Genomic DNA, 25,219 nt, shown 5'->3' with positions numbered 1-25,219 from the left:
CACTTGACTCATGCACTACATGGTGCTCATTTAGAGAATGGGTTGCAGGAGCTAATATTTTTATAAGCTTTGGAGCAGTATCGATGTACAGGCACCCAATGGACTGATCTCTTGTGAGTTTAATTGCATTTCTGCATATCCAGTTAGCTTCTTTTAAAGAGACAGAATACGTGCCCTTAAGCATAATCTTAGGTAGTCCAAAGAATTTGTGTAACGTTTTACTGTCCTTAGTTGTGTGTGTGTGTGTGTTCCCCTGCCACCAAGGCTTGTTCAGCCTTGGCCGTTGCCTCGATGAACAATTAAAACAGAAATCATTGGTAACGAAGAGCCAGGCTGCTGCTACAAACCTTGCGTTAGGGTCTCATCGCGCTGACTGTGTTCTTTTCATTTGGAGGTTTTTGCATAGCCCGAGCGCAGAGCTTAATAAAGAGGGACCTCAAAGCAAGATTGGATCACAAGTTCGCCTGAAGGCTTTTTTTGACAAGGTCTGTCATCTGGAGGACTCCTCTATAGTGCCAGATGTATTTATGTAATGGATATGAATGTTTTTTGAAACAAACCTTAGCCCTCCCAGGAACTCATACTTTTTTTTTTAGCTACTTTGTAACTCATGACATAACCTGGCAATGAAAGCAATTAAAACTTGACCTTTCCAAACATGGGCTGGCTTCTGTTTCTCATAGCTTTCTCCTGACTTCTCTGAGGGGGCAGCTGGAAGCTTCTCAGTCTAAATGGAACAAAGTTGGGTTCAGACTTACAGCTGGGCATATTTTTAACAACCCCATTTCAGTGACATGGCACTTTAACAAGACAGAACTTTTAAGTCTCCATTCCTAGGAGTGCTTTTACAAATTAGGTGTGTGACCTCTGGTTCTGCAAGTAGCACATATAATTCCTGCAATGATAGTAGCTTGAGAAAGTGCCGCTGCATTCATAAGAATTGCTGTGCTGTGCTGATTCAGAAAGTATTCCTAACTGGACATTGTCTGTGTTTGATCACCTGCCGTGGAAAAGACCACCAACAAGAAGGTTGTCCACAATCCATGGCATCCTGTCTTCCTGCAAGTACTCATCTTCATTCAATAAATTTTAAAGCCATCTGTGCTAGAGATGCTGTGATAAAGTTTCCATACAAGTATAAAGTGCTTCTTTTCTTGCACATTAGCAGTTATCGTGCCCAAATATCCTTGCGGGGATTCCATCCTTTCCAATATGATCCCTTTGGAGACTTTCCCTGGACTCGTTTTCCTGTTCAATGTTTCGGTTCTAGTTTTGCATTCAAACGAATGTCAACGAATGGCAATTCTTTGGTGAGACTAATCTCTCTTGTGATGGTCATCTGATCATCTATACCCTCTTGGAATTTTTTTCAAAATTGGTGTGGAGTTTCATCTGGGACCCTGTTAATAAGTCTGTACAGTAATACTCTTCATAGTAGAATGGAAATGTAGAACATTTGTGTGCATATGTACCTGTACTTCTGGTGGCAGATGGGATATAGTTCACATATTCTATATCTTGCAGGGATATGCATGTGGGCGTGAATCCGAGTCTCTCCTTTTCTCTTGCACCTCACCTGCCCATGTAGAATAGGGCTTACGCAAACCATCTTCATGTAACTTGCATGATGCGGTTGTTTTGCAAAGCAGCTATCACTAAAACATAGTTTTGGAAGTGTAGCCATGTTAGTCTGCAGTAGAAGAGCTAGATTTGAGCCCAGGAATACGTTAGAGACCAGCAAAATTTGACATATAAGCTTTCCGAGAGTCAAAACTACCTGATGAAGGTAGCTTTGACTCTCAAAAGATTATAACTCTTTTGAGCCTCAAAGATCCTCCTGGACTCGCTCTGTTTAAAACATGCATTTCAGTAATGAATTCCTGAGATTTTGCAGCTTTACTTTTAATGAATGTGTAAAATGCATATCAGAATTGAATAGTATTCAGAGAAGCATTTCCAGTGTGTAAAAGAGCCATTGCATTGATGTGTAAATATTTAAGTTGCACAGTGGAAGAAAAAGATCACAAGAGTAGTTAGGTTGGAACGTCCTTCTTCTCCTCACTCTTTCCAAAGCTCTTACCCCAGGCGTTTACCTGGCTGGTTACATTTTGCACTGCCTTTTCACCAGCATCTTGAACAGATCTGCAGGCATCATCCAGAGCTTCAAAACAAAGAGAAACACCTTGATCGATCAGACAGCGAAACAGCATTTCAGCGGCAGTTTGCACATAGAAAAAAACATGTAACAAAGCATCCCAGTGTCTAGAAGAAACTAGTGTGTAGTGCTTACTGGATTTGAAATGGGGCTGCTCACACTTTTGGAAATGTTGGGCTGGATCCAACCAGCTTTTCTTCTGCAAAAATAGGTGTATGGGTCTCCTTGGCCCCTCAAAAGGACTGTTAGGGCTCATGACCTGTATAGTTATATAGCCAACATGTCTCACACTCAAGGCAGATTGCAGAATAAGAGGTAGTTATACAGGACAAGACATCCAACGAACAATGCAATTGAAGGAGAATGTAGGGAGAAGGAGAGAAAAAGCTAGCTGGATCCAGCCAATTCGTTCCCCTAAACTTGGCCATGGTCGAATCTGGAGTTGACTGAATTTTTGGCTTCCCGGTACCGGTTACTTGGACACAGGCTTACTGCTCAGAATGATAAAACTGATTCCTCTAGTTCAGGGGTGTCCAAACTTTTTTCAAAGAGAGCCAGATTTGATGAAGTGAACATGCGTGAGGGCCGACCATTTTGCCTGACATTCTTAATTAAATCAATTAAATGCAAATTAACTATTTTATGCAAAGTTTATTGCAAACGGCATACTTATTATGCCCATAACCACAGACTGCACCACAAAAACCAAGGCTACATTCCTTCCTTTCCCCAAAACCCCTTTAAGCTCACCGGATGCCCCCCCAGCTTCTAAATCTCCAACCATCCTTCTGTAGGGAGGGAGCAGGAACTCTTCCTCCCCCCCCGCTCATGTGCCTCTCTGGGACTGTCGACTCTCCCTTCAACCATGCTGGGGGTATTCTGTCCTCCCCTCATCTGAGCCAGGAAATAAACTGGTTTTCATTCTCATGGAGTCCAAGATTCAAACACTCTGACATCTCCCGTGCAGGGAGGAATGTGTTTTTCTCCCCATGAGAGCCAGTGTGGTGTAGTGGTTTGGAGCGGTGGTTTGGAGCGGTGGAGTCTGATCTGGAGACCTGGGTTTGATTCCCCACTCCTCCACATGAGCTGCAGAGGCTAATCTGGTGAACTGGATTTGTTTCTCCTGCTCCTACACACGAAGCCAGCTGGGTGACCTTGGGCTAGTCACAGCTCTCTTAGCCTTACCTACCTCACAGGGTATCTGTTGTGGGGAGGGGAAGGGGAGGGTGATTGTAAGCCACCCTTAAGTGGTAAAGAAAGTGGGCATATAAAAACCAACCCTTCTCTTCTTCTTTCCTTCTGACCTCTTTGCTCTCTGCTCGGGGCTTTGACCTCCGGAATGAACACAGGTGTCCTCTGCAGACTCGGCCCCGTCAACGCGCCTCGTTTCCAAACACGATACATGCCAGGAGTCATTTATTTCCCCCACCCCATCCCTTCTTTCGAAGCAGCCACTTGCCTTGGAGAGAACCTGCTGGGGGGGGGGGTCTGACTCCAAACACTTCCTGCCCCCAAATCCAGCCCCCTCTCCCCCCTGCCTTTCCTTGACTCACAATCCCCCCTCTCAAGACCCATCCAGTCTCTCCTCCCTCCCACCCACCCTGCAAATCTGGATCCCTCGCGAGGCCTCCGCAATGCAGGGAAGGGGCTGCATCTCCCCCCCCCCAGCCTTCTGCAGAAAGGAAGGAGGAAAAAGGGGAGCCAGACGGAGCAGCCCCCCCCCACTCCCAGGCTTTTCGGTGTTTGTGTGTGTGTGGGGGGGGGTCTTTCCTCTCCTGGATTGGGGCCAGCCTCTGACCTCCCTTGCATTTCCCTTCCCCCCCGCCACCTTTCCCACCCTCGAGTCCCCCCCCCCAACCCATCCTCAGGATCCCCCTTGACCCACTCGGGAGGAGCTGCTGCTGCTTTTCCATGCGTCAGAACAACAAAGGCCGTGTCCCCACTCGCGGGCTCTGGGTAAGAAGGAAGTGGCCTCTCTAGGGTTTCAGACTGGGTGGGGCTGAGACAGCCAATCAAGGCGGCCCTCCGACCAAGCGTCGCCCCCTCGGTCGGGGATGCAAAGCACAGGCGCAGCCCCCATGCACCCCCTTTTCTCTCTCTGCAAAACAGGCTGGGGGGCCGTATTAAACTGGCCCAGGGGCCACAATTGGCCCCCGGGCCGGACTTTGGACATGACTGCTCTAGTTAGACTGTAGTTTGAACATTATAGACTCTTATTGGGAGAAGAAACACCTGGATTTTGGAAGGAAACAGCCAGATCTCTTCTCCCTTGGTATTTAGGTGTGTTTGGTGTCTTAAATACTTTGCAAATATGCTGGGAATTTTCTAGATTGCGAAGTAGAAAATATCTTGTTCTCCTTACCTTTTTGGCCAGCTTCTGTTGCCTGGTCTGCTGCTTGCTGTATAGCCTGAGCTGCTGAATTAACTGCCATTACATAAAAATAGAAGTGAGTAAAAACATATTTTTAAGTTCCAAAGATCACGTTTATGAAACAGATAGTAATAATGAAGCTCTTTGGAAAAATGAGACCATTTACCATGAAAATAAGGTACACAATGATCACACTGCCCTTTCTGTATCAATTCTGTAACATTCATAAATTATGCAAATCAAGTAAATGTCTATAGAAGCCTCTCACAGAAACTACAGTGTTTGCTACTTAGTGTAAATCCTGATTTTCTTAGGCATCAAGGTCCCACCTCAGCAGTTGTTTTATTTATAACCTCCTAATTGTGAGATTTAGAGAAGTGTTTGGGTTGCTTAGATGCTCTGAATTCCATACATAATCATATTCTGGTTCTTCCAGATCTCTACGTGTACACAGCCTTGGTACTAAGTCCAAAGAAAAGACCGTGTATCAGGCTAGTCTGACAGAAGTGCAAATTTATCTGGGAATTTGGCAACCCTGATCTGCATAAAGAGTGTGGGTTTGGAGCCAAGGTCTGGCTTCCATTAAGTAAGATTTCCTATGTGTCACAATTTCCCTGGAAACTCTAAAGCTGCATTTTGTGCCAAGATTCCAAACACTTGAATGTCAAACCCTTAAAAACTGAAGAATCGAGTTTTCCTTTAGCTCTCTGGATCTCTTACTTAAAGGTCAGGATAATTATGGGGGCTGTGCATTTTTTCTTCCATGAAAGAAGTAAAATGAGTCTTTTGTCTACATCAATTTGATCACGATGGTCTGTTTTCAAGATGCTTCTTGGTTTTGTTTCAATAGCAAATTCATATGTCCCTGCTATGCCAGAGGGCTTTCTTTCCTGCACTTTCTCTTGCTGTAAAATGGGATGGTGCATCACGGATAGAGACGTTTCTCTATCCCCCCCCCCCCACAAAGGGTCACACAACTTCAGCTCATGTTCTTTTCATATCACACAAGGCTGTCACGTGGCTGGTTTAGGGAATAACAATCTTCCTAACCGACAGGAATTCTGTCTACTTTTGCCCAGAGGCAGCCTGATGTTCGGCAGCTGCATATTGCTGCCTTAGTGCAGGAGAGAGCAGTTGTACTTCAGGCAAATTTGTTATCTCAGTTATGAAAGGAGCAGGAGAGAGTACCTTTTAGAGTACTACAGAAGAGGGTACCTGACACTGAGAGAAAGTAACACACACATATAACTCTCATGACTTCCCACAGGAAACCTAGCCAGACACCTGGAGATTTTGGAGGTGGAGCCTGAGTAGGGTGGGGTTTGAAGAGGGGGAGGGACTTCAGTGAGGTATGATGCCATACTGTCCACCTGCCAAAACACCCATTGTCTCCAGGTGAACTGATCTCTATTGCCTGGAGATCAGTCGTAGTCTCAGCAGATCTCCAGCCACCACCTGGAGGTTGGCAGCCCTATCTGGGAAGCAGGACTGCACTGTAGCACAGCAGTTACTTCACTATGTTTAGGGTGTACCATGTAATGCGTGAAGCAGCTCTGATTTCTGTCTGACTCCCATAACCAAACACCCTATGTACTGCAAAGAATTGTGATAATGTGAGGGCTTTATTATCTTTCAGTTGGGGTCATATTTACACGCGAAGACAGTTTTGGTGCCACCCAGTCTTTCACAATGTCTTTGAAAGAGAAAATAATTCCCCTCGCCTGGGGAAGGTCAGGCCAATCTTTTCCTAATGCTTTCAAAAGAACATTCTTGGGTCGGCAGCATATGTTTTCTTGCAAAACGTCTGTGCGTTTAATAGCTGCATGAGAAACAAAACTTCAGCAGGGGAAATGGTCTTTTGATGTCAGCATTTAAAAAAAATGAAAGGTTGTAGAACTGGGAGGCGTCAACCCTTTTCATTTTTAAAAAGGGAAACGTCTTGCCATATAAAGGAAACTTCGGTTCAGCACAGATCCTGGGTGGAATGACAGCCCCTGGGAGGAGGAGAAGCGTTTTGGGCCCGGGATGTCAACCTCCAGAGTGGCGTGACGGACCCTGGGAGGAACAGAGGTGTTCTGGGGCTGGAACGAGAAGTCCAAGGGCGGAACCGCAGCCCCTGTGATTGAAGTCGGTGTTCTGCACCTATCATCACAAACCTTGGAGTGCAATGAAATATCTTGCACGGACTGATTTCAATCACAGGGGCTGTCATTCCAGTCCCAGAATACTACAGCTGACAACTTCCAGGTGAGCGCCTAGAGATAGGGTTGCCAACCGCCAGGTGGTGGCTGGAGATCTCCCGCTATTACAACTGGGTTCCAGCCAATAGAGGTCAGTTCCCCTGGAGAAAAATGGCCGCTTTGGCAATTGGACTCTAGGGCATTGAAGTCCCTCCCCTCCCCAAACCCCGCCCTCCTCAGGCTCCGCCCCAAAAACCTCCAGGTATTTCCCAACCCTACCTAGAGATCTCCCATAATTACAACTGATCTCCAGGTGACAGCGATAAGCGTCCCTGGAGAAAATGGCTGCCTAGGAGGGTGGGTCCCATGGCATCATATCCTGCTGAGGTCTAGGGTTGCCAGGTCCCCCCAGCCATCAGCGGGGAGGGAGGTGGGAGGGAAATCTCGCCAGGCTTAAAAGGAGGCCTTGGCCTTGACGGCTCCTGTGTGGTGACGTCACTTCCAGAAGTGGCGTCATCACATCAACACCAATGGGGGAAACACTCTGTTATTTGGGGCCAAAATTCTATGGTAGAAGCTGTTTTGATCATAGAGTTTTTGCCCAAATACCAGAGCATCTCTCCCGTCGCTGCCTGTGTGATGACGTCACTTCCAGAAGTGACGTCATCACGCCAGCACCGTCAAGGCCTGGGCTTGAATTTAAACCTGGTAACACAGCCACCAAGTAGCTGGATGGCACGGGGGACACAAAGCAGGGAATCTGAGGGCTGTCCTTCCAGGCCCAGGACACTTCTGCTGCTCCCAGGGGCCGCCCTTCCACTCTGCGGGTCATTGTTCCAGTGCCAGAGCAGTCTATCTGGGCCCAGAGAACTTCATTCAAAATCCATTCTGTATTTTCACTGCAACTGATGCTGTAATGTACTTTAATGGTGTCCACGCAAGTCAAAGGCATTTCTGGCGCCCATTGCATCCAATGGGCCTTCCCTTGTTTCCAGCGGGCAATCCTGCTCGTCGTTTTAGTACGGCTTGCAGCCAATACACCAAATCCTCCCAGGCGTGCGGGTGCAAATGCCGGGTGCAGACAGCAGACTGTGAGGAGAAAGCTGGGGAGAGGGGAGCAGGGAAGGAGGCGACCCCTCCCCCACATTCAGCAGATTCCCCCGGATTTCCTCCTTCACTAGTAGGGTTGCCAACTTCCAGATGGTGGCTGGAGAGTTCTGGGGATTACAACTGATTTCCAGGTTGAGATCAGTGCACCTGGAGAAAATGGCTGCTTTGAAAGGCGGACTCTGTGGCAATATACCCCACTGAAGTCCCTCACTTCCCCAAACCCCGCCCTCTTCAGGGTCCACCCTCAAAATCTCCAGGTATTTCCCAACCTGGAGCTGGCAACCCTAAGCACTAGCAAGAAACTCCTGCTGTGAGTGAGCCCTCCAGCAGCTGTCATTGCTCGGCAAGGGACCACCTAAGCCGCCTTTGTGACGCCATCTGTGTTTGAAACGTTACCTTAGAAACATGCAAACTAAAAGGAGAGGCTGTAGAGGCATTTTCAAGGGTTCTATATAGGATTGCCAACTTCCAGATATCCCAGAATGACAACTGGAGATATCCCAGAATGTCAACTGATCTCCAGATGACAGATCATTGGCATTATAACTCATTGAGGTCCCTTTCCAAACCCTGTTCTCCCTAGGCTTCATCGCCAAATCTCCAGGAATTTCCCAGCCCCAAGATGGCAAGCCTAAAACTGGTCTTTGCCTGGTGACTTTTTCTCATTTTAAGTTCAGTCCCCAGTAACAACATTACAATCTAAGAAAAGCAGATGACAAGTGATCAGATCTGAAGCAGCAGAGAGCTCTTTTACTACTGGTATAAGAGGAAATATCCACAAATACAACTTTTTGCAACCCAGCATAACAAAATGCAACTGCTCCAATTCCTCCTCCTCCTCCTATGTAGCTATTATAGATGCAACACTCCCATTCCTCTTTTGCATCTGGTGACCTTATGGAACAGAAGATGGACATATATGGTTAAAAAAAGAGTTGCTGATATTTTTTAGAAACTGGCATGCCCTGTTTCTCAGCAGCTCCATCTGTGAAAATCAGCCAATGAAATGTACATGGAGATAGACCGATTATTATCACCTGTCAATACTGTTGGCCGGTTACATTGCCGTTAAAGAATCAGATAGCGGGGCTGGTTGAAAAGTTACTGTCCCCCATGTTTTGTGCTAAAGGTGGGCCAGATCTGAAAAGGTTGCAGAAGGCTAGTTTTTAAAAGCTTATAAGGAGAGGGAGATGAAATGTCCTTTACCTGTTTCCTGTGCTTTGTTTTCTACCAGCTTTGCGTCCTCTGCAAGGTTCAGTTTAAACATCTTGGACGGTGTGCGGATGATCCTCTTCCCCCTCCTCTATAGATAAATAACGTTCTGTTTGGTAACTCACAAATGTGTTGGCTTTTATAGGCAAAACTCCTCCCAGCTGGGACCGGGGAAAGCCCAACACAGTTGTTGTGCACAACTAACTCCAGACTTCAAAAGCAGTGGGAGGATGTTTGGAATTACTGTAGTCCCCTCCCTAGGGGAAGGTGGGGTTTTGGCTTTTTAAAGATCCTGAGTATTTTTCCATCACAGCACAGGGAAAGCTTTGTTTTGCATGGAACGGCGGATGAAGTTATGCAACATTTCCATAATGAGTACCCTCGGAAGAGCTTGGATGTGTAAGATCACAGCAAAATAACAGTAATTTAGCCTGTGGAATGGAAACGCTGCTTGAGGACATAACTGTCCATTATTCAGGCACGGTTTATAACGGCTCAGTTTGGCCAGGTGCCTAAATGTTCCAGCCAGCCTTGCAAAACAGATGGGTCCACCGAGCTGAATCCAGTCCCTGGCAGCCAACTCTGATGATAATAATAATAACAATAAAGAGCCGTCAAGTTGCAACCAACCTATGGCAACCCCTCATGGGGCTTCAAGGCAAGAGATGAGCAGAGGCAGTTTGCCATTGCCTGCCTCAGCATGGCAGCAACCGTGGCTTGGTGGTCTCCCATCCAAGTACGGTCATCAGCATCCGTTTAGCTTCCAAGCTCTCACAAGATCAGGCTAGTGTGAACTCTTCGGGCTGCTAATAACCACCTCATTTTTGCTGGCTGCCTGGAAATTCAAAGACAGGAGGGTGTGGGTTAGGTATTTGGCAGGACTTGATTGTTGGGGGGGGGGTGTCACAAGTTATGCACTTTTTTGGGGTTTGGTTTGGCTTTCGGCTAGGGAAAGGGGATTATTAACAAGCCAAGACTTGCGCAAACGCATAGTGGCTAGGAATTCTGCACTGGCAGGCCAGAAAGGATTCACACACTCAGGTCACAATAATCAGACAGTGATCAGGATGCTGGCAGAGGACAATATTTGTATAACGAAGTTGAAGGCAGGAGGCAACTGGACCTGGGAGATCGGGTGAACTTTTCCTGTAATTTTCTGAGTGGCTAAAAGTAGTCATAGAAAGCCAGTGTGATGTAGTGGTTAAAGTGTCAGACCAGGATCTGGGAAACGCAGATTCAAATCCCCGCTCTACCATGGAAACTTGTTGGGTGACCTTGGGCCAGTCACGCACTCTCATTCTCAACCCTGGCAAGTATTTGGATGGGAGACCTCCAAGGAATACCAGGTTTGTGACAGAGAGGCAGGCGATGGCAAACTACCTCCAAACGTCTCTTGCCTTGGAAACCCTATGGGATCGCCATAAGTCAGCTGTAACTTGACGGGGAGGGGGGGAAGCAGCCATGAGGAATGTGGATTCAGATCACGGGGTGGCTGCAGTGATCAGCTGGGGGGGGGAGTTAATTATTCCTCCACCCCACCTGGATTTCCTATTCAGTTATGTTTAGTTTCGCCCTATAGCTATGATGGTGGTACCCCCTGAAACATAGGTCATTTATGCAGGGGAAGCTTGTGTTTGGTTTGCTGCACAGTTTTCTGATCCGAATTCTCAAACATATGTATGAGGGCTCTCCCCCCGCTGAAGAAATTCCAGGAGTACCTTGTGATTAATTATGCATCCCCAGTGAATCACAGAGCTTCTGAGTCCCTCCCCCCAAAAACGCAGCCTTGTTGCAGTTTACTTGGAGGGGGCGGGTCACCTCTTAAAGCAGTGGTTCCCAACCTTTTTCGAGTCGCGAACCCCTTTTACAATTGCCAAGTAACCTGCGACCCCACATTTGCATAAAGCCGTAGGGGGGGGAGCATCTTCTTGTCATGCAGGAGGTCCCAGGTTCAGTCCCCGGCATCTCCAGTTAAACTTTAAGGGACCAGGCAGGGCCAGTGCTACCAGGCGAACTAGGCAACCGCATAGGGCGCAGACCTCAGAGGGGAGCAGATCTGACCTGAGGGGCACCGTTTTCAACAGATTAGTTTCTTGAAAAGATGCAGCTGACGACCTATATATTTTTTATTTTAAGATAAGTGCCACAACGGTGCGATGGAATAGAATTAATTATAACGCCTTATAAAAATGTTTTGTAGGAATACATCAGGCTTGTATTTTTTTCTACAAGAAATCTGTTTTTGAAAATTGGTTAGCAATTGGGGGGGCACAAGTAGTTAGCCTTGCCTAGGGCTGGGCAAGTAGGTGATGTGAAAAGAGAGCCGCTGCCGGTCTGAGTAGGCAATACTGACTTTGATGGACCAAAGGTCTGATTCAGTAGAACTCGTAGTTTGGGATGTCAGAGGGGAGGAACACACATGAAGCTGCCTTCTACTGCCACCCAGTCGCTTCAGTCCCCCGCCTGTCGCTCCCCCCCTGACAGATCGGCTTCTCTCGTTTCTCCTCCTCCCTTCTGGAATTTCCCTTTTTTTGTCTGGTTCTTATTCATGCATAAAGCAGGCAGGGTGACTCAGGGCGCCGCTCTCCTCCTCGCCCGCCTTACCAGCACCTCTCTGCTCCCAGGGAGCCTGGTGCGTCACCATGCACTCGTCCGAGTCAGCAGGGGCCGCTGCAAACTTGGGGCTGCCGCCCCATAGCAGCAGCGGTGGCGAAGGGCGTGCTCGAGCTGCTTCTCTTCCTTTTCCCCCTCCCTTCAGAGCCCACCCTCCAGCCAGCCACACTTTGGCACTGCAGGAGCCTCCGTCAACACGCGCGGTTTATATACGCTCCCCGGTCGCGACCCACAGGTTGGGAACCAGTGTCTTAAAGGGACTGCTCCTTATCTATGTGTGGGCTTTTGCAAAGCTGGGTATTCCTCCCCTCCTTTCTTCAACGGCTCCCTGCCAGGAGCTGCCTTCCAGCCTCTCTTCAGTTGGTGTCTTCCTGCACATTTCATGAAGGTTTCATTCCCTCTTTTGTGCTTTGCTTTGAGGGAAGGTGTTGGATGGAAGGGACATACATGTGGCAGGGGGAAGCCAGAATGGGGGTAGGACTATGCATGAGAATGGTTGAGATTTGCCTCGCTCTTGCCTCAAAGCAGAATTTAAATTCATTATAAAACAGCATCCTAGAACTGCTGGGAAGGAAAGAATGAGGTGGGAGCGAAGTGACTTCTAAAGGTTGGTAAAATCATGAATAATGCAAAGGAAGCCTCGAAGGAGTCCAGCAGGGATCATGAGCTAACTACCCCTGCATAAATGCCCATAGTGTTAGGAAGGGGAGGGAATGACTCTACATAATTTTTCTGATGTATGCTACAGGCCCAGAAGTCCTGAACAAATCCCACAACAAAGCCGATCTATGACTGCAGGAGGACCTAATGGTCACAATCCCTAATCAGTCCATTAAAACACATCCCTGATTCTGTATTGTGACCAATAACAACCACCATCTGCTGGCAAAATCAACAGGATATAGTACTCCTTTTCCTGCTCTAGACATTGAAATGCAAACTGTTCTAAAAAGATGGAAAATGCTTCACAGTCATTTCCTCTTCCTTCCAATAACACCCAGTTTTTAGATGGATTGTTTTTAGTGACACGGGTTAAGCCAGTGGCTTCAGCGGAGAAGTCCCACATTTTACTGCAGCGGTCTTCAGCTTCGGTGGGTACCACCATGTCTTCCTTTCTGGTTTAGTTTTCAAATAGAAACGGCCCGTTTTAATTATTTATTACTTCATTTTTGTGCTTAAAGGTCTAAAGACTACGACAAAACATAAATGAGAATGACTCAACACATAAAATCACATGAATAGTTATGTTAAAGTGGTTAGAGATAATGGATTAAGACAGATGCAAAACTGGTTTGGGAAAAAAATATAGGAATGTAGCTAACCTTCCCAGGACTTTGCAAAATGGGACTGCTCCACCCCGGCTCCAAATTTTTGTTCCTGGGGGGTTAGCATAGCAGCCTAGAACTGCATAGTGGGCAAAGAGGGATTGTGTGTGGAAGGGGAAGAACTGATGGAAATCTCCACTCCCTCTTCTGTAAATGCCATTCTATCTGATGAACTGCATGGTTAAATATATGCCACTATTTCTATAAGGACATGCTACCCACATTAGTACATATAATCTACATAAATGTCAATTAAACAATAATAAAAATGAAAATTCTATGGTATGTAGTCACTCTTACTTTGGATTGTTCTCTTCCTGGATTTGTATCAATCAAGTGATCCCAGAGGCAGGCTAGGACTGGGTGTGAATGACATTGAGTTTGATTTCCATAACTTTAAACACTCACCAGTTGAGCTGAGAGCAGCGTGGTGACGGTGCTCCGATTCGGGAAGTGTTTTATTTTACTTTATTTTTAGAATTGTTATCTTTTCGTTTTATTATCTCTATCTGTTAGAGTTTAGCTGGCTGGCATCCACACTATTTAGGGAGTTAATAACTGGCATTTGCTACTCTGCCTCCCTAAAATTCTTCTACACCAAGCTTGAGCAAACTTGACGCTGGGGCGAATGCCGAAGTCTTCTGCTTTTGGGTGACGGCTGTACAGCCGGTAGGGGGTCCTGCCTTGTACTCCTCACCTATAAGCTTTTAACTTAGAATTTGTTGCAGAAATTTCCTTCCTCCCTCTCTTATGAGGGTGTAGCAAAGTCATGAGAAGGTTGAGTGGAGGAAACAAGCCAGAGATAATTTTTCAGTAAGTCCAGGATTTTGCTCTGCTCTGTTTTTGTTTTGCTATGTCTTGTTTTTACCTGTTTCAATGTCTGCAAGGCGTTTAACTTTTAACTCTTATAACTCTAATAACCTTTTAAGTCTTTTCTGGTTGAGGTTTTTTAACAGCCCATTCCTGGGGGCGGGGGCGCAAACCGTGGCAGCCGGGACGGCACAGCTGAGAAGTCTCCTCATAGGCTTCCCGGCCATATAAAAATCAGAAAAAAAGGGGTTTTCACCCATAGGGGAAAGCGGGCCTGTGCCACCAAAATAGCTGGTACAGGACCGCCGGTGTCCTGGAGAAAAGCTAAAGAAATATTACATTGAATCTTGCCTTTTTATCTAATACAGCATCTTTATAGCTGTCCCACTGCACAGGTCAGGTGTGGGGAGTTGAGCCAGTTATCTGGAGTACTTTCCCTAGACAAGGATGTTAAACAGGGGTGTATTCTTGCATCCCTGATGTTTAATTTATACATTAATGATCTTAGACCTTGTATTTTGAGGAATGGTTCCATCTTCCGTATTTGTCCAGTTGAGAAATCCCAGTTCTTTTATAAGCAGATGATACAGTGTTGATGTCCAGATCAGTTGTGGGGCTCCATAAATCGATTAATTTTTTTGAGGATTACTGTGACCATGAAGGTCTGTCTATTAATGTAGCAAAATCTAAGGTTCTAATATTTAGTAAAAGGAAAAGAAGGAAAATCTTCAGGTGGCTTATAGTAGGCCAATCTATGGAACAGGTTATTCAATTCAAATACCGTACTTGGGAATCCATTTCAATGCATCCCTCACATGGAAATCACATATGGACCTGATGCGGAATAATGCTTTGAAAGTCGAGAGGACAATCGTGAAAGACTTTTATACAGCAGGAGGTGAATTTGTCCCCTAGACTTTAAAGATATATAATGCCAAGGTCTCAAACCAGTTTTTGTATGGTGTGGAAATCTGGATTGGTGCTGTCTCTGAGAGGATGGACTGCATTCAGCATAATTTTTTCTGATGCTTATGGCTACTCCTAGATGTGTCTCGGGCATAGCGCTGAGAGCTCAATTGGATGAATCATCAGTGAAGGCTAAGGCATGAATAAAAGCATGGATAAAATATGTGGGGATACCTACTTTACTTGGACTTGTACAGGCAGATACTCATGTTAGCCAATTAGATTATTTATTGGAAAAGAAAATGAAATGTCTAGGAACTACAAACAACATGGTAAAGACATGGTAAAGACTATGGAGACCAAAGAAATAATTAGGCTAATCAAAATGAGAGTAAAGGAATTGGACTCTAACAGTACATTTGTTAGGGCTCGTAGGGATGCTTGGCTTCCTTTTTGGGTATTGTCCTTCCGATGCAACTGCCAAAGTATTTCTATTGCCTGACAATACCAAAGCTCAGAAGAGCTTTTACTTTGGCAAGAATGAATGCCCTTCCTTCAGGAGTTCTGGAGGGCAGATATAATAAAGTGCCATACTCAAATAGAACATGAAGATGCTCACATGACAAAGTTGAAAATATCAAACATATGATCATGGAGTGTCCTATATTTAATGAGCTGATGGCCAGTTTAATTACTCCTTTATTTAAAAATATGGAAATGACAGTCAAAGAGCTCCAACCAGTCTCCACCAGTTGGAGGCTGCTTTGGTTTAGTCAAAAGTTTCCCAAAAGGGACAAAACATTAAACTCCAGGCTTTCACCCCAAGTTTAATGGATAGCTGCCACCAACCCTGGGGTCCAGAGGGTGAGCCTCCAGGCAAGGAGTCCAGGGTACCTCCAGCCAAGCTCCAAATTCAGTGTAACACTTTTCCTGCCAGGCGGAGACCTAGCCAGGACTGTGCAAACTTCCCAACACTGTCTCAGGTTTTTGGTAGGTGATTTTTACACTCACACAAGGCACTTAGAATTTAGGCTTGGAATCCCAAAATCAAAAGACACAATCCATTTAAAGGCTAACAATTTATTTATAAGGTTTATGCTGGTTTACAGGAAAGAAAAGGGGTTTCATGAAGTGATAGGCAATAAAATAATAAACTATTTAGCATAGCTAACTAATACATTCAAAAGCCTTCTTGATTCAAAAGGATTGGCAAAGGTTTCTTGCATCAGATTTATAGTTACCAACTTCCAAAGATGCTTCCAGCATTCCAGAGTTTCAAAAGGTTGTCCAAAGGTTTCTCCAAAAGGTCAGCTTGACCAAAGCTTCCCCCTCAAGGGCCAAAATCAAATGGGTTCTGATGCCGCCAGCACAGCTCTCCTGCTGTACCCCAAAGTGTGCATAGTTTGCTTAGGGCTGGTTTGTCCTTATATCCGTTTTCTCAAAGGGATGAGCTCATAGAAGCCAATTGAGAAAATGAAAGGAATTAGTTGTTAATTAATCGCTTGGTCAGAAATGCTGACTCACTCAGAGATGTTCAGGTGATGAAGCCTGCAGAACCCCAGGCACCTGGACATCATCATGATGGCTGACCGATTAGTTACTATGGCAATGCACGGCCATGCATTCCAGAAAGGGGAGAGAAGGCTTTAACAAGCACCAGCTGGGGCCCTCCTCACTCCCTCCACAGAAGCAGTTTTCAAAAGGAAACTTATTTTGCTGGTCTAAAATCCCAACAACACAGAATCCATAGGCTTCTAGGCCTGAACCAAAAGAAATAATACAATCCAAGAAATTGAGAGACCTCAACTTCTTGACAATGACCAGCGAGACATCTGACAGTATGAGGGAGCAGGGGACGTGGCTATTATCAGATACAAATGATTCTGTTACTCTGTCTGTGGCAAAATTTATAGGGGCAATAATTAAATACTAACAGAATAACACAGCGCATTCAGGACCTTTAAGGGCGAAAGCATATAGGAGGCCAGGAAGGCGCTCTTCCAGCATTAGGGCCCCCTGCGCCAGCGTCTGGGCTACTTACGCTGGTGTTAGTGGCCCCAACACTAGCGGGGAGGCCCAGATGCTGGTCTTCACTTGATGCCATGGCAACGCCACCCCAGGATGCCGACAGGGCCTTCCACCGGCGTCCCACCTGTGTAAAAGCCCGCACCGGCATTCCGAGGGGCGTCCTGGTGTCCCGGGAGGCATTCCCGCGGCGGGGCGTGGGGAGGAGCAGCCTCCTGTCTCCTTTCACCCCGGCTATGCTGGCGGCGAGAAGAGCGCAGCCTCACTTTTCTCTATGGGCCGAAAAACCCCATTTAAAATTTAAAAAGCCTTTAAAAGGCATTTTTTGAGTTTTCAACGCCCGGGAAATGGTATAGGAGGCACCACAGCGGCACCTCCTTCACGCCGTCCCCGCACGCCAAAAGTTCAGGAATGTACTGTAAGGCATTTTTACTCATTTTCTGCTCAAGGCTATAGCTGTATGAGCAGTACTAGATAGACAGAAAGAAAGACTTTAAACACTCGGAAAGAACAATATTTTCAGTACCTCCCACCTTTTTGTCTTTCTAGAATACGCCCTAGCTTTCTAGACAGTTGCTGGAGAGGCCAAGCAAGTAGAGCCAATTTCGGGCACATATTTCACTGCTGTCCTCAAATGCAAAGGTCTTGGTCCAATTTTGTAGGAACAATTTATAACCAGTTTCTTGTTGGCATCAGTTCCTGAGACAACTGTATTCTATTCTGAAGGGTCTGATGAGGAGATTGACCTCAAGATTATAGTTACTGTGGCTATTCCTTAAGGGGGGGTAAATCTGTGGTGGCCGGGAGTGGCGGAGCCGTGCTGCGTGCTCTGAGGCTTCCGGGCCACCGCAGAGGAAAAAAGAGCCTTAAAAAAAAAAAAAAGGTGAAATGAGGTACAGTCCCAATTGAAAAAAGCAAGGCTGTGTCACCCAAAAAAGGTGGTGCAGCCCCACCGTTGCTCAAGGGGGCGTTCGTGGGCCGAAATTGCTGCGGAAGCTGCCTATAGGCAGCTCCATCCTCAGTGGGAATGCCTCCTCCACACTGGCACGCCTGTTCTCTTCCAGGGTTTAGTTCCCAGACTGGCTGCACGGGCAGTGGGGGCTGGCAGAGCTCTGTTGCTCCCAGACGCCGGCGTGTTTGCCCCCGAGCCGGCATGTTTGCCACTTTATCCCGTTTTAAGGCAAACGTATGTGATGTGAACAATTGGGAAAAAAGCAATAGCTCCTTTGAATGGTATTCAAAATACGAGAAAAATTTATTGATATAATCACCATGTTATTTAAGATCTCAAAGATGTTTAGTGACCATTTTGATAGGCTTAGTGAATAATTTTCAGAACAGAAAATTTCAAGAGTCAGCTATATCTTTTGTTTTGTTACAATGTATAATTATTTTCTTTTTATTGTCATAATCTTTTGATAATTTGATAGTAATAATGAAAAATGAATAATAAAAACAAAACATAAAAGCATGATCAGCAACTATCTTCTTTAACATGAAATTAATTCTAACCATATAACGATCATGTTATTCCTGGATTTATTCCAAATATAATCATCACTTTACTCTGTGGTCCTAAAATTCCTGACCCAGCCATGACTATATCTATATTAATTTAAGGGCCTTAATGTAGCCCAACATTTTAGTTACCCATTGGTCAATAGTTGGGATATATTTCTCACAAAATGCACTTATTAAAAATCTTGTGACTGTTATCAGATTAAAAATAAACTCAATAATAAACTCATTGAAATTAAGCTCAAGAGGAGGAAAACAGGCATGTGCAGTAAAAAAAATGAAAAGTGTGTTCCATATTTGAAGTAAAGGTGAACTACTCAATTTTATTTTGAGAATGTAATTGTTTCTCTTAATATTTGGTGTGAAGGTGAAGAGATCATAAATCTCATTAAAATAAAAACATGCAGAAATAGTAAAATTAACTGAATATGTACCAAAAGACTTTTCAAACATGTCAGAGACCATTTACTGAGAGTAAAATGTTCTTTGACTCCCCCCCATTTTCCCCCTAAATAAAAATTAATTTAAAAATAAATTAATGTATAATTACATTTACACCGCTTTAAACATTGTTTGGGTGGAAAATAAACTAAATAAAAGAAAAAAATAAACTGAAAGAATTAAAGTATTCTAAATCTCTGCAAAACTGTAAACATTTTGTTCTATGAATGTATTATTTATCGATTTCAGCAGAACTTATTTTCTGGGCAGATTGAGGATCCAAGTACTCTTTTCAGATATGTTAGGAATATGCCCTAAACAGACAGGTGACATACCAGATTCCCAAAACACCAAATTGCACAAACAAAAAGCAACAGAAGTTGCCAGTCAGGATAACCTCTCATTCTTTCCACTTTCCTGATTTTTAAAGTGGAATTTTTCCATTGTCACAAAGCTCTTTTGAGAACCTATGAAGGCTATGTGATGGAATACAAAATATTCTAAATATTCTAAATGGGGTTATAGGAGAAGAATCCCAATCTTCCACACCATCAATCCTCAGCAAACACTGAGAGAACAATCCTAAGCAGATCCACTCAGAATACTACCCACATCTATTGTTTGACTTGTATACTTTTTTGGGCATCTACTCAATGGCACTTACTCCAGGAAGTTGTTTTAGGGTTGAGCTGGAAGTATCTTTAGGCAACGGTTCTTTCTTCAAGTGTAGTTTGTGGACTTTCACTAGTTCCTTGTGCATTTGTTCTATGAATGTATTGGGAAATACCTGGGAAGGAGGAATGGCCCAAAGGTATCTCTGTTGTCTCACATGCACCATTTCTCCAGGGACTCACATTTGCCCAGCTTTTTTTCCTTTAGAGGAGAGAACATCAGAGAGTTACAGGATTTTTGCATTATTTGCTGTATATACAAATACCCAAGCAGATCACCATTGGAGGCACAGAGGCATTTGTAGAGGGCAGGAGACAGATTGGCTACCTCACATCAGATCCTTCAAGAGAGCTCCTGCGACCCCTAGTGCTGGAGCCAAGTGGCCTTTTCTTCTCTGCCATTCCATGAATCTGAAAGCTGGGCTTCCCTTTCACGTAGACAACCACCCATACCGCCAGCCAGATGGGGAGCTCACTTCTAGCCTTGATGGGAGCTTGAACAAAATAATTCCCTGACTCTCAACCCCATCTACAGTCAATCAATCAATATCAATACCTTTATTGGCATAAACAACATCAGCAAAGAACATAATCATACATTTCACTCAACAGAGTTCACCTGTTCCTATTTACAATATCATTCACAAATCACAAACACTTGGCTACGGGGTTTGGGAAAATGAGGGGCTTCAGTGGGGTATAATGCCATAGAGTCCACCTTCCAAAGTGGCCATTTTCTCCAGGTGAACTGATCTCTGTCACCTGGAGATCAGCTGGGATAGCAGGAGATCTCCAGCCACCACCTGGAGGTTGGCAACCCCACCCTCACCCCATGTTTCAGACCATCAGTGATTGTTCCCCAAGATGGCCTATAAATCCGGCCAGCTGAAGTTGCTCAAATCCATTAAAAGACTCTAAGCATGGAAGGCACACTAAAGATGCAAATACCTTTAGCATGAAAAAGATGTGTGCACATGCTTATCCTGTGTTACAGTTGCTATGTATTAAAAAGGGACCAACAAATGCTCCTAAAACACTCAGTTGCTTTGTAATTCAATCTGACAATATCCAACGGTTCACCTTTAAATCGTGCAATGCAAGATTCTGTACTAAGATCTCTTCGTGCTTTCTACAGCAAGCTGAAATATCTCCAAAGCAGCCTATAATTCATTTCCCTGTAAATTTGGCAAGGGGGATTTTTTTTGGTAGATCTCCCTCCTCTCTGAATGCAGAGAACCTACTTCCAAATAAGTACGCTCCAGCCGCAGTTGCTCTGGAAACATCTGGAACAAATTGCAACCAACCACTTGCCAATCCCTTGCCATCTTGCCTGATGTTTACTGAGTTTCTGTCATGAAACTCGAGATCTCAGAACTGGCTCCGTCTGCTTGCTGAACGATGACCTGACAGTAAGCCATATGAATATGTTCATACTTACCCAGGATGATTAAAAATCGACCAGTCTGCACCCTGGCATGGTAAATGTGTGTGTGTTTTAAATCCATGCATGCTAGGGTTGCCAACAGGCCTGGAGAAGAAAGCTCTGCCTCTTAGAGGCTTAATGTCTGGAAATGGGCAGCTGATGCTTTCCATGGCATGGAGGTAAAGAGCATCACCTGGTAAATAACATTCCCTTAAGCCTCTATTGGATTCTGTGGACTGCCAAAAAAATAAATCAGTGGGTTCTAGATCAAATCAAGCCTGAACTCTTCCTAGAAGCTAAAATGACTAAACTAAGGCTATCATACTTTGGTCACGTTATGAGAAAACAAGACTCACTGAAAAAGACAATAATACTAGGAAAAGTTGAAGGCAGCAGAAAAAGAAGAAGATCCAACATGAGTTGGATTGACTCAATCAAGGAAGCCACGGCCCTCAGTTTGCAAGGCTGTGAACGATAGGACGTTTTGGAGGTCGAGGCTGCGAAAACAAGACTTGGCCACTAGTTTTGACAAAAGGGTTACTAACGCAACTAAGGAACGAGCAGGGAGACCAAAACCACCCAACCCCTCCAAAAGCAGCTGCTGTCCTACTCTCCCAAGTGCTATCTGACACTTCTATTCTCTTAGGCAACTGGATACACCAGAGGGCATCAGGATGGTAGATTTGGCTCAGGGACTGACAATTGCCCCCATCTAGGGCTGAAAACCCAGTAAAGAGCTTAGGAATGACTCCCACCCTCCACTGTGTCTTTAGTAGTAGCTTGATATGCAGGATTCAGTTGGTGTCATTTTTCTTTGAGATAAATGTCTCCTGCTACTTCCTTTACAGCAAGCTGCTCTTAAAGGCATTGAAGCAGCTCTTTGCAAAGGTCCTAAGCCTGTTACAGATGGAAAGAGGTGGAGACATTTAGAGGCAAATAGAAGTGGATAGCCCCAGGCTAGCTCAGTCTTGTCAGATCTCAGAAGCTAAGCTTGATCACCCTGGCTAGTATTTGGATGGGAGACCTCCAAGGAATACCAGGGGCATGACACGTAGGCTGGCAATGGCAAACCGCCTGCAAACATCTCTTGCCTTGAAAACCCCAATGGGGTTGCCATAAATCAGAAGTTACTTGACTGCACTTTCCACCACCCCACCCCACATGGAAGCCCATCATCAGTGTTCTCTCTCCCTTGTTCTCTTCCTCCTGACTGGACCCGGAACTCGCCTAATCCTAAACAGCTGTGTGATCTGGCACATGTTCATCCCCTCCTTCTGAACAATGTGCATGGTTCTCCCCTCTCCTTTTCATCCTCACAACAATCATGTGTGGTAGGCTAGAAGAGGGACTTGCCCAGGAATCACTCAGCAAGCTTGCTGACCAAGCAGGGACTCAGTCCTTGGTCTCCAAATTTGACATTCTGGCCACTACACTGTGCCGACTCTCATGCAGCTGTATGTGCACATGTGTTCTGTTTGCAGCATCAGAAAGGGTGGATGGATCACATGTGCACAGGAAAGGTACACATATCGCACAGCACCTCCTACATCCTTATGTGTCGTTGGAGGCATTCCATGCTAAAATTTGCTCCCTTGAGTACACTCTGTGTTTTGAGCTGCGGTGTCAACTGGACCAGAGTCTCATGAATTTAAGAGTACCGATTTGGAGCTGGGGGTGAAATTATGAGCCTCTCTGCTTTCTTGGAGCATTAGGCACATGCTTAATTTCTGATTCTAAATATAACCAAGACACAGAATACAGTTCGGTGTCATTACCCTCTCTTTAGAGTCTGTCTCCTAAAAGCAACATCTGGAACAACGTTAACCCTTTGGAACAGGTTTAGTAGGCATCCGCAACTGGAGGCTAGGGACAAAACTGGCTTCCAAAAGGGTACTGGATGGTTGCCCACACAGAAGAAAGGGGGGGAGCTGCCGTGCCCAAGGCGCCCGTTTTCAAAGGGCTTGTTAGGACCCTCTACCTTGATGCCCATCATCCTCTCTTCGAAATGGCTCTCCAGAAAAAAACTAGTTGCTGACAGGGGTTGATTGATTCTTCTTCTTCTCTCTGTTACAGTCCGATCTTATGCATGTTCACTCAAAGTCCTACAGAGTTCACGGGGTTTTCTCACAGAGACATGTGCAAACGTAATCTCTGACTTCTGTATAGACTTGCTTCTTTTCATGCTGCGAAAAAGAAAACACAGCAAAACCTGGACTCGCCTTCTTGGACTTCTGCTCCCCGTTGTGGCTGGAAAGAGAAATGGCAAGACAAACTAGTTGCAACATTGCAATTGTGTTTGTATGCTCGCATCGGCAGCACATATACTAAAATTGGAACAACACAGAGAAGATTAGTATTATAATTGAGATTGCGAAGGAGAAGCGATACGAACACACTTGTTGGTGATGTGCAATCAGTGAGGGTTTATTCATACCTGCAAGGCGTTATATAATGTGGCAGGCACCAAATGGTATATATATATATATATATATATATATATATATATATATGTGTGTGTGTGTGTGTGTGTGTGTGTGTGTGTGTGTGTGTGTGTGATAAATTTGCATGTGTAAATATGCCTTCGGTTGCTGCCTATGAAAAGTAGTGTACTATACAGAAGGGAGTGGGGAGACCTTTGGGCCATATCCATGATCAATCTAGCGTTCTATTAGATAATATTATGGGATATCTAGGCTGGAGAGAGATTGTAAAACCCGTCGAGCCCTCATGGTGGACAAAGGGGGAGAGAGAAGGAGAGTGACGGGAAGGAAGAGAAACCCCTAGCGTTCTGGGTAACAAAGGGATGGCAGTAGGAGTAGACAAAAGGAAAGGTCAGGGAGCATCCCATCTATCCCTGTACGAACACTCTGCTGCCCTCCCCTGTAGCTCCATTAAGTGACATTGCCCAGTCCATTCCTTCCAAGAGTCTGGGTGGCAGAAACTGGTGCAGACATAGAACAACAGACCCATGGAGCCAGCGTGGTGTAGTGGTTAAGAGCGATGGTTTGGAGGGGTGGACTCTGATTTGGAGAACTGGGTTCATTCCCCGCTCCTCCACATGAACGGCGGAGGCTAATCTGGTGAACCGGATTTGTTTCCCCACTCCTACACATGAAGCCAGATGGGTGACCTTGGGCAAGTTACAGCTCTCTTAGAGCTCTCTCAGCCCCCCCTACCTCACAGGGTGACTGTTGTGGGGCGGGGAAGGGAAGGTGATTGTAAGCCGGTTTGAGTCTTCCTTAAGTGGTAGAGAAAGTCGGCATGTAAAACAACTCTTCTTCTTCATAAAAAAAGTGTAATGTAATCAGGTTCACAGTAGGTTTGCTATTTCCAAGGTGTGTGTGTGGGGGGGGAGGGGGACTTCTATCCCTGTCCATCATTGCCTGCCCATGTGGTGTAATGGTTAAGAGCGGTGGTTTGGAGCAGCTGACTCTGATCTGGAGAACCAGGTTTGATTCCCCACTCCTCCACATGAGTGATGGACGCTAATCTGGTGAACTGGGTTCGATTCCCCACTCCTCCACATGAAGCCAGCTGGATGACCTTGGGCTAGTCACAGCTCTCTTAGAGCTCTCTCAGCCCCACCTACCTCACAGGGTGTCTGTTGTGGGGAAAGGAAGGTGATTGTAAGCCGGTTTGAGTCTCCCTTAAGTGGTAGAGAAAGGGCGAAAATGCACGGTCGCTTTAGCCTCCTTTCTTCCCTGTTCCAGCCAGGATTCAGCCAGGATCGAACGCACGTCCGTGCGTTCGATCCTGGCTGAATCCTGGCTGGAACAGGGAAGAAAGGAGGCTCAAGCGACCGTGCATTTTCGCCCAAAGTCAGCAAATGAAAACCAACTCTTCTTCTTCTTGTGAGTGACGGGGGAAATGTGAGAGCTGGCAGAGCCTTTGGAAACGTGATGCCATCACTTCTGGTCATGTTAGGTCCCTCTTCGCCATCAGCGGGAGGTTTTTGGGGCGGAGCCTGAGGAGGGCGTGGTTTGGGGAGGGGAGGGGCTTCAATGCCATAGAGTCCAATGGCCAAAGCGGCCCTTTTCTCCAGGTGAACTGATCTCTTGTCGGCTGGAGCTCAGTTGTAACAGCAGGAGATCTCCAGCTAGGACCTGGAGGTTGGCAACCCTAGGCCATGTGACCAGGCTGTTCCTAGTTCTGCACCATACACTAGTTCTCAGCAAGAGATGCCAGTCTCCAGGAGGGATCTGGGCATCCCCAGGAATTATAGCTCCACGCTACAGAGATCAGTTCCCCTGGAGAAAATGGAAACTTGAGAGGGTGGAGTCTGTGGTATTGTACCACACTGAAGTCCCTGTCTTCACCAGGCTCTATCCCCAAATCTCCAGGAGTTCCCCAACCTGGCTCTGGCAACCGTACCCCCCACTCCCCACTGGTAGCCAGGGGTTTCCTGGCAACCCTACTATCAGCAGTGTGCTATAGTGAGTGCTGGGCTGATATCTGGGAG

The 25,219-nt window shown here is 45.7% G+C and overlaps 1 protein-coding gene across 1 annotated transcript; it reads right to left on the bottom strand.

The window, feature by feature from the left end:
- Window positions 1-2,020: 2,020 nt before the first annotated feature.
- On the bottom strand, window positions 2,021-9,083 carry ADIRF (adipogenesis regulatory factor). Its single transcript, XM_056850341.1, has 3 exons — window positions 9,023-9,083; window positions 4,518-4,580; window positions 2,021-2,161 (listed from the first exon to the last, which is right to left on the bottom strand). Exons 1-3 carry the CDS (start codon window positions 9,081-9,083, stop codon window positions 2,034-2,036), a joined length of 252 nt encoding a protein of 83 aa, XP_056706319.1. The 3' UTR covers window positions 2,021-2,033.
- Between the last annotated feature and the right edge of the window lie 16,136 nt (window positions 9,084-25,219).

The sequence above is a fragment of the Euleptes europaea genome, chromosome 5 (genome assembly GCF_029931775.1).
Source record: "Euleptes europaea isolate rEulEur1 chromosome 5, rEulEur1.hap1, whole genome shotgun sequence".
In the NCBI taxonomy this organism is placed as follows: domain Eukaryota; kingdom Metazoa; phylum Chordata; class Lepidosauria; order Squamata; family Sphaerodactylidae; genus Euleptes; species Euleptes europaea.
The sequence above is the reverse complement of the archived record's forward strand: the minus strand, read 5'-3'. Positions and strand labels throughout refer to the sequence as shown.

Bases quoted from the DNA above. Each gene is read 5' to 3' on its own strand.
- ADIRF (XM_056850341.1), bottom strand. From the start codon at position 9,083: ATGTTTAAACTGAACCTTGCAGAGGACGCAAAGCTGGTAGAAAACAAA. The intron at 4,581-9,022 runs GTAAAGGACATT...ATGTAATGGCAG, and splicing joins AAACAAAGCACAGGAAACAG to TTAATTCAGCAGCTCAGGCT. The intron at 2,162-4,517 runs GTAAGGAGAACA...TTTGTTTTGAAG, and splicing joins AACAGAAGCTGGCCAAAAAG to CTCTGGATGATGCCTGCAGA.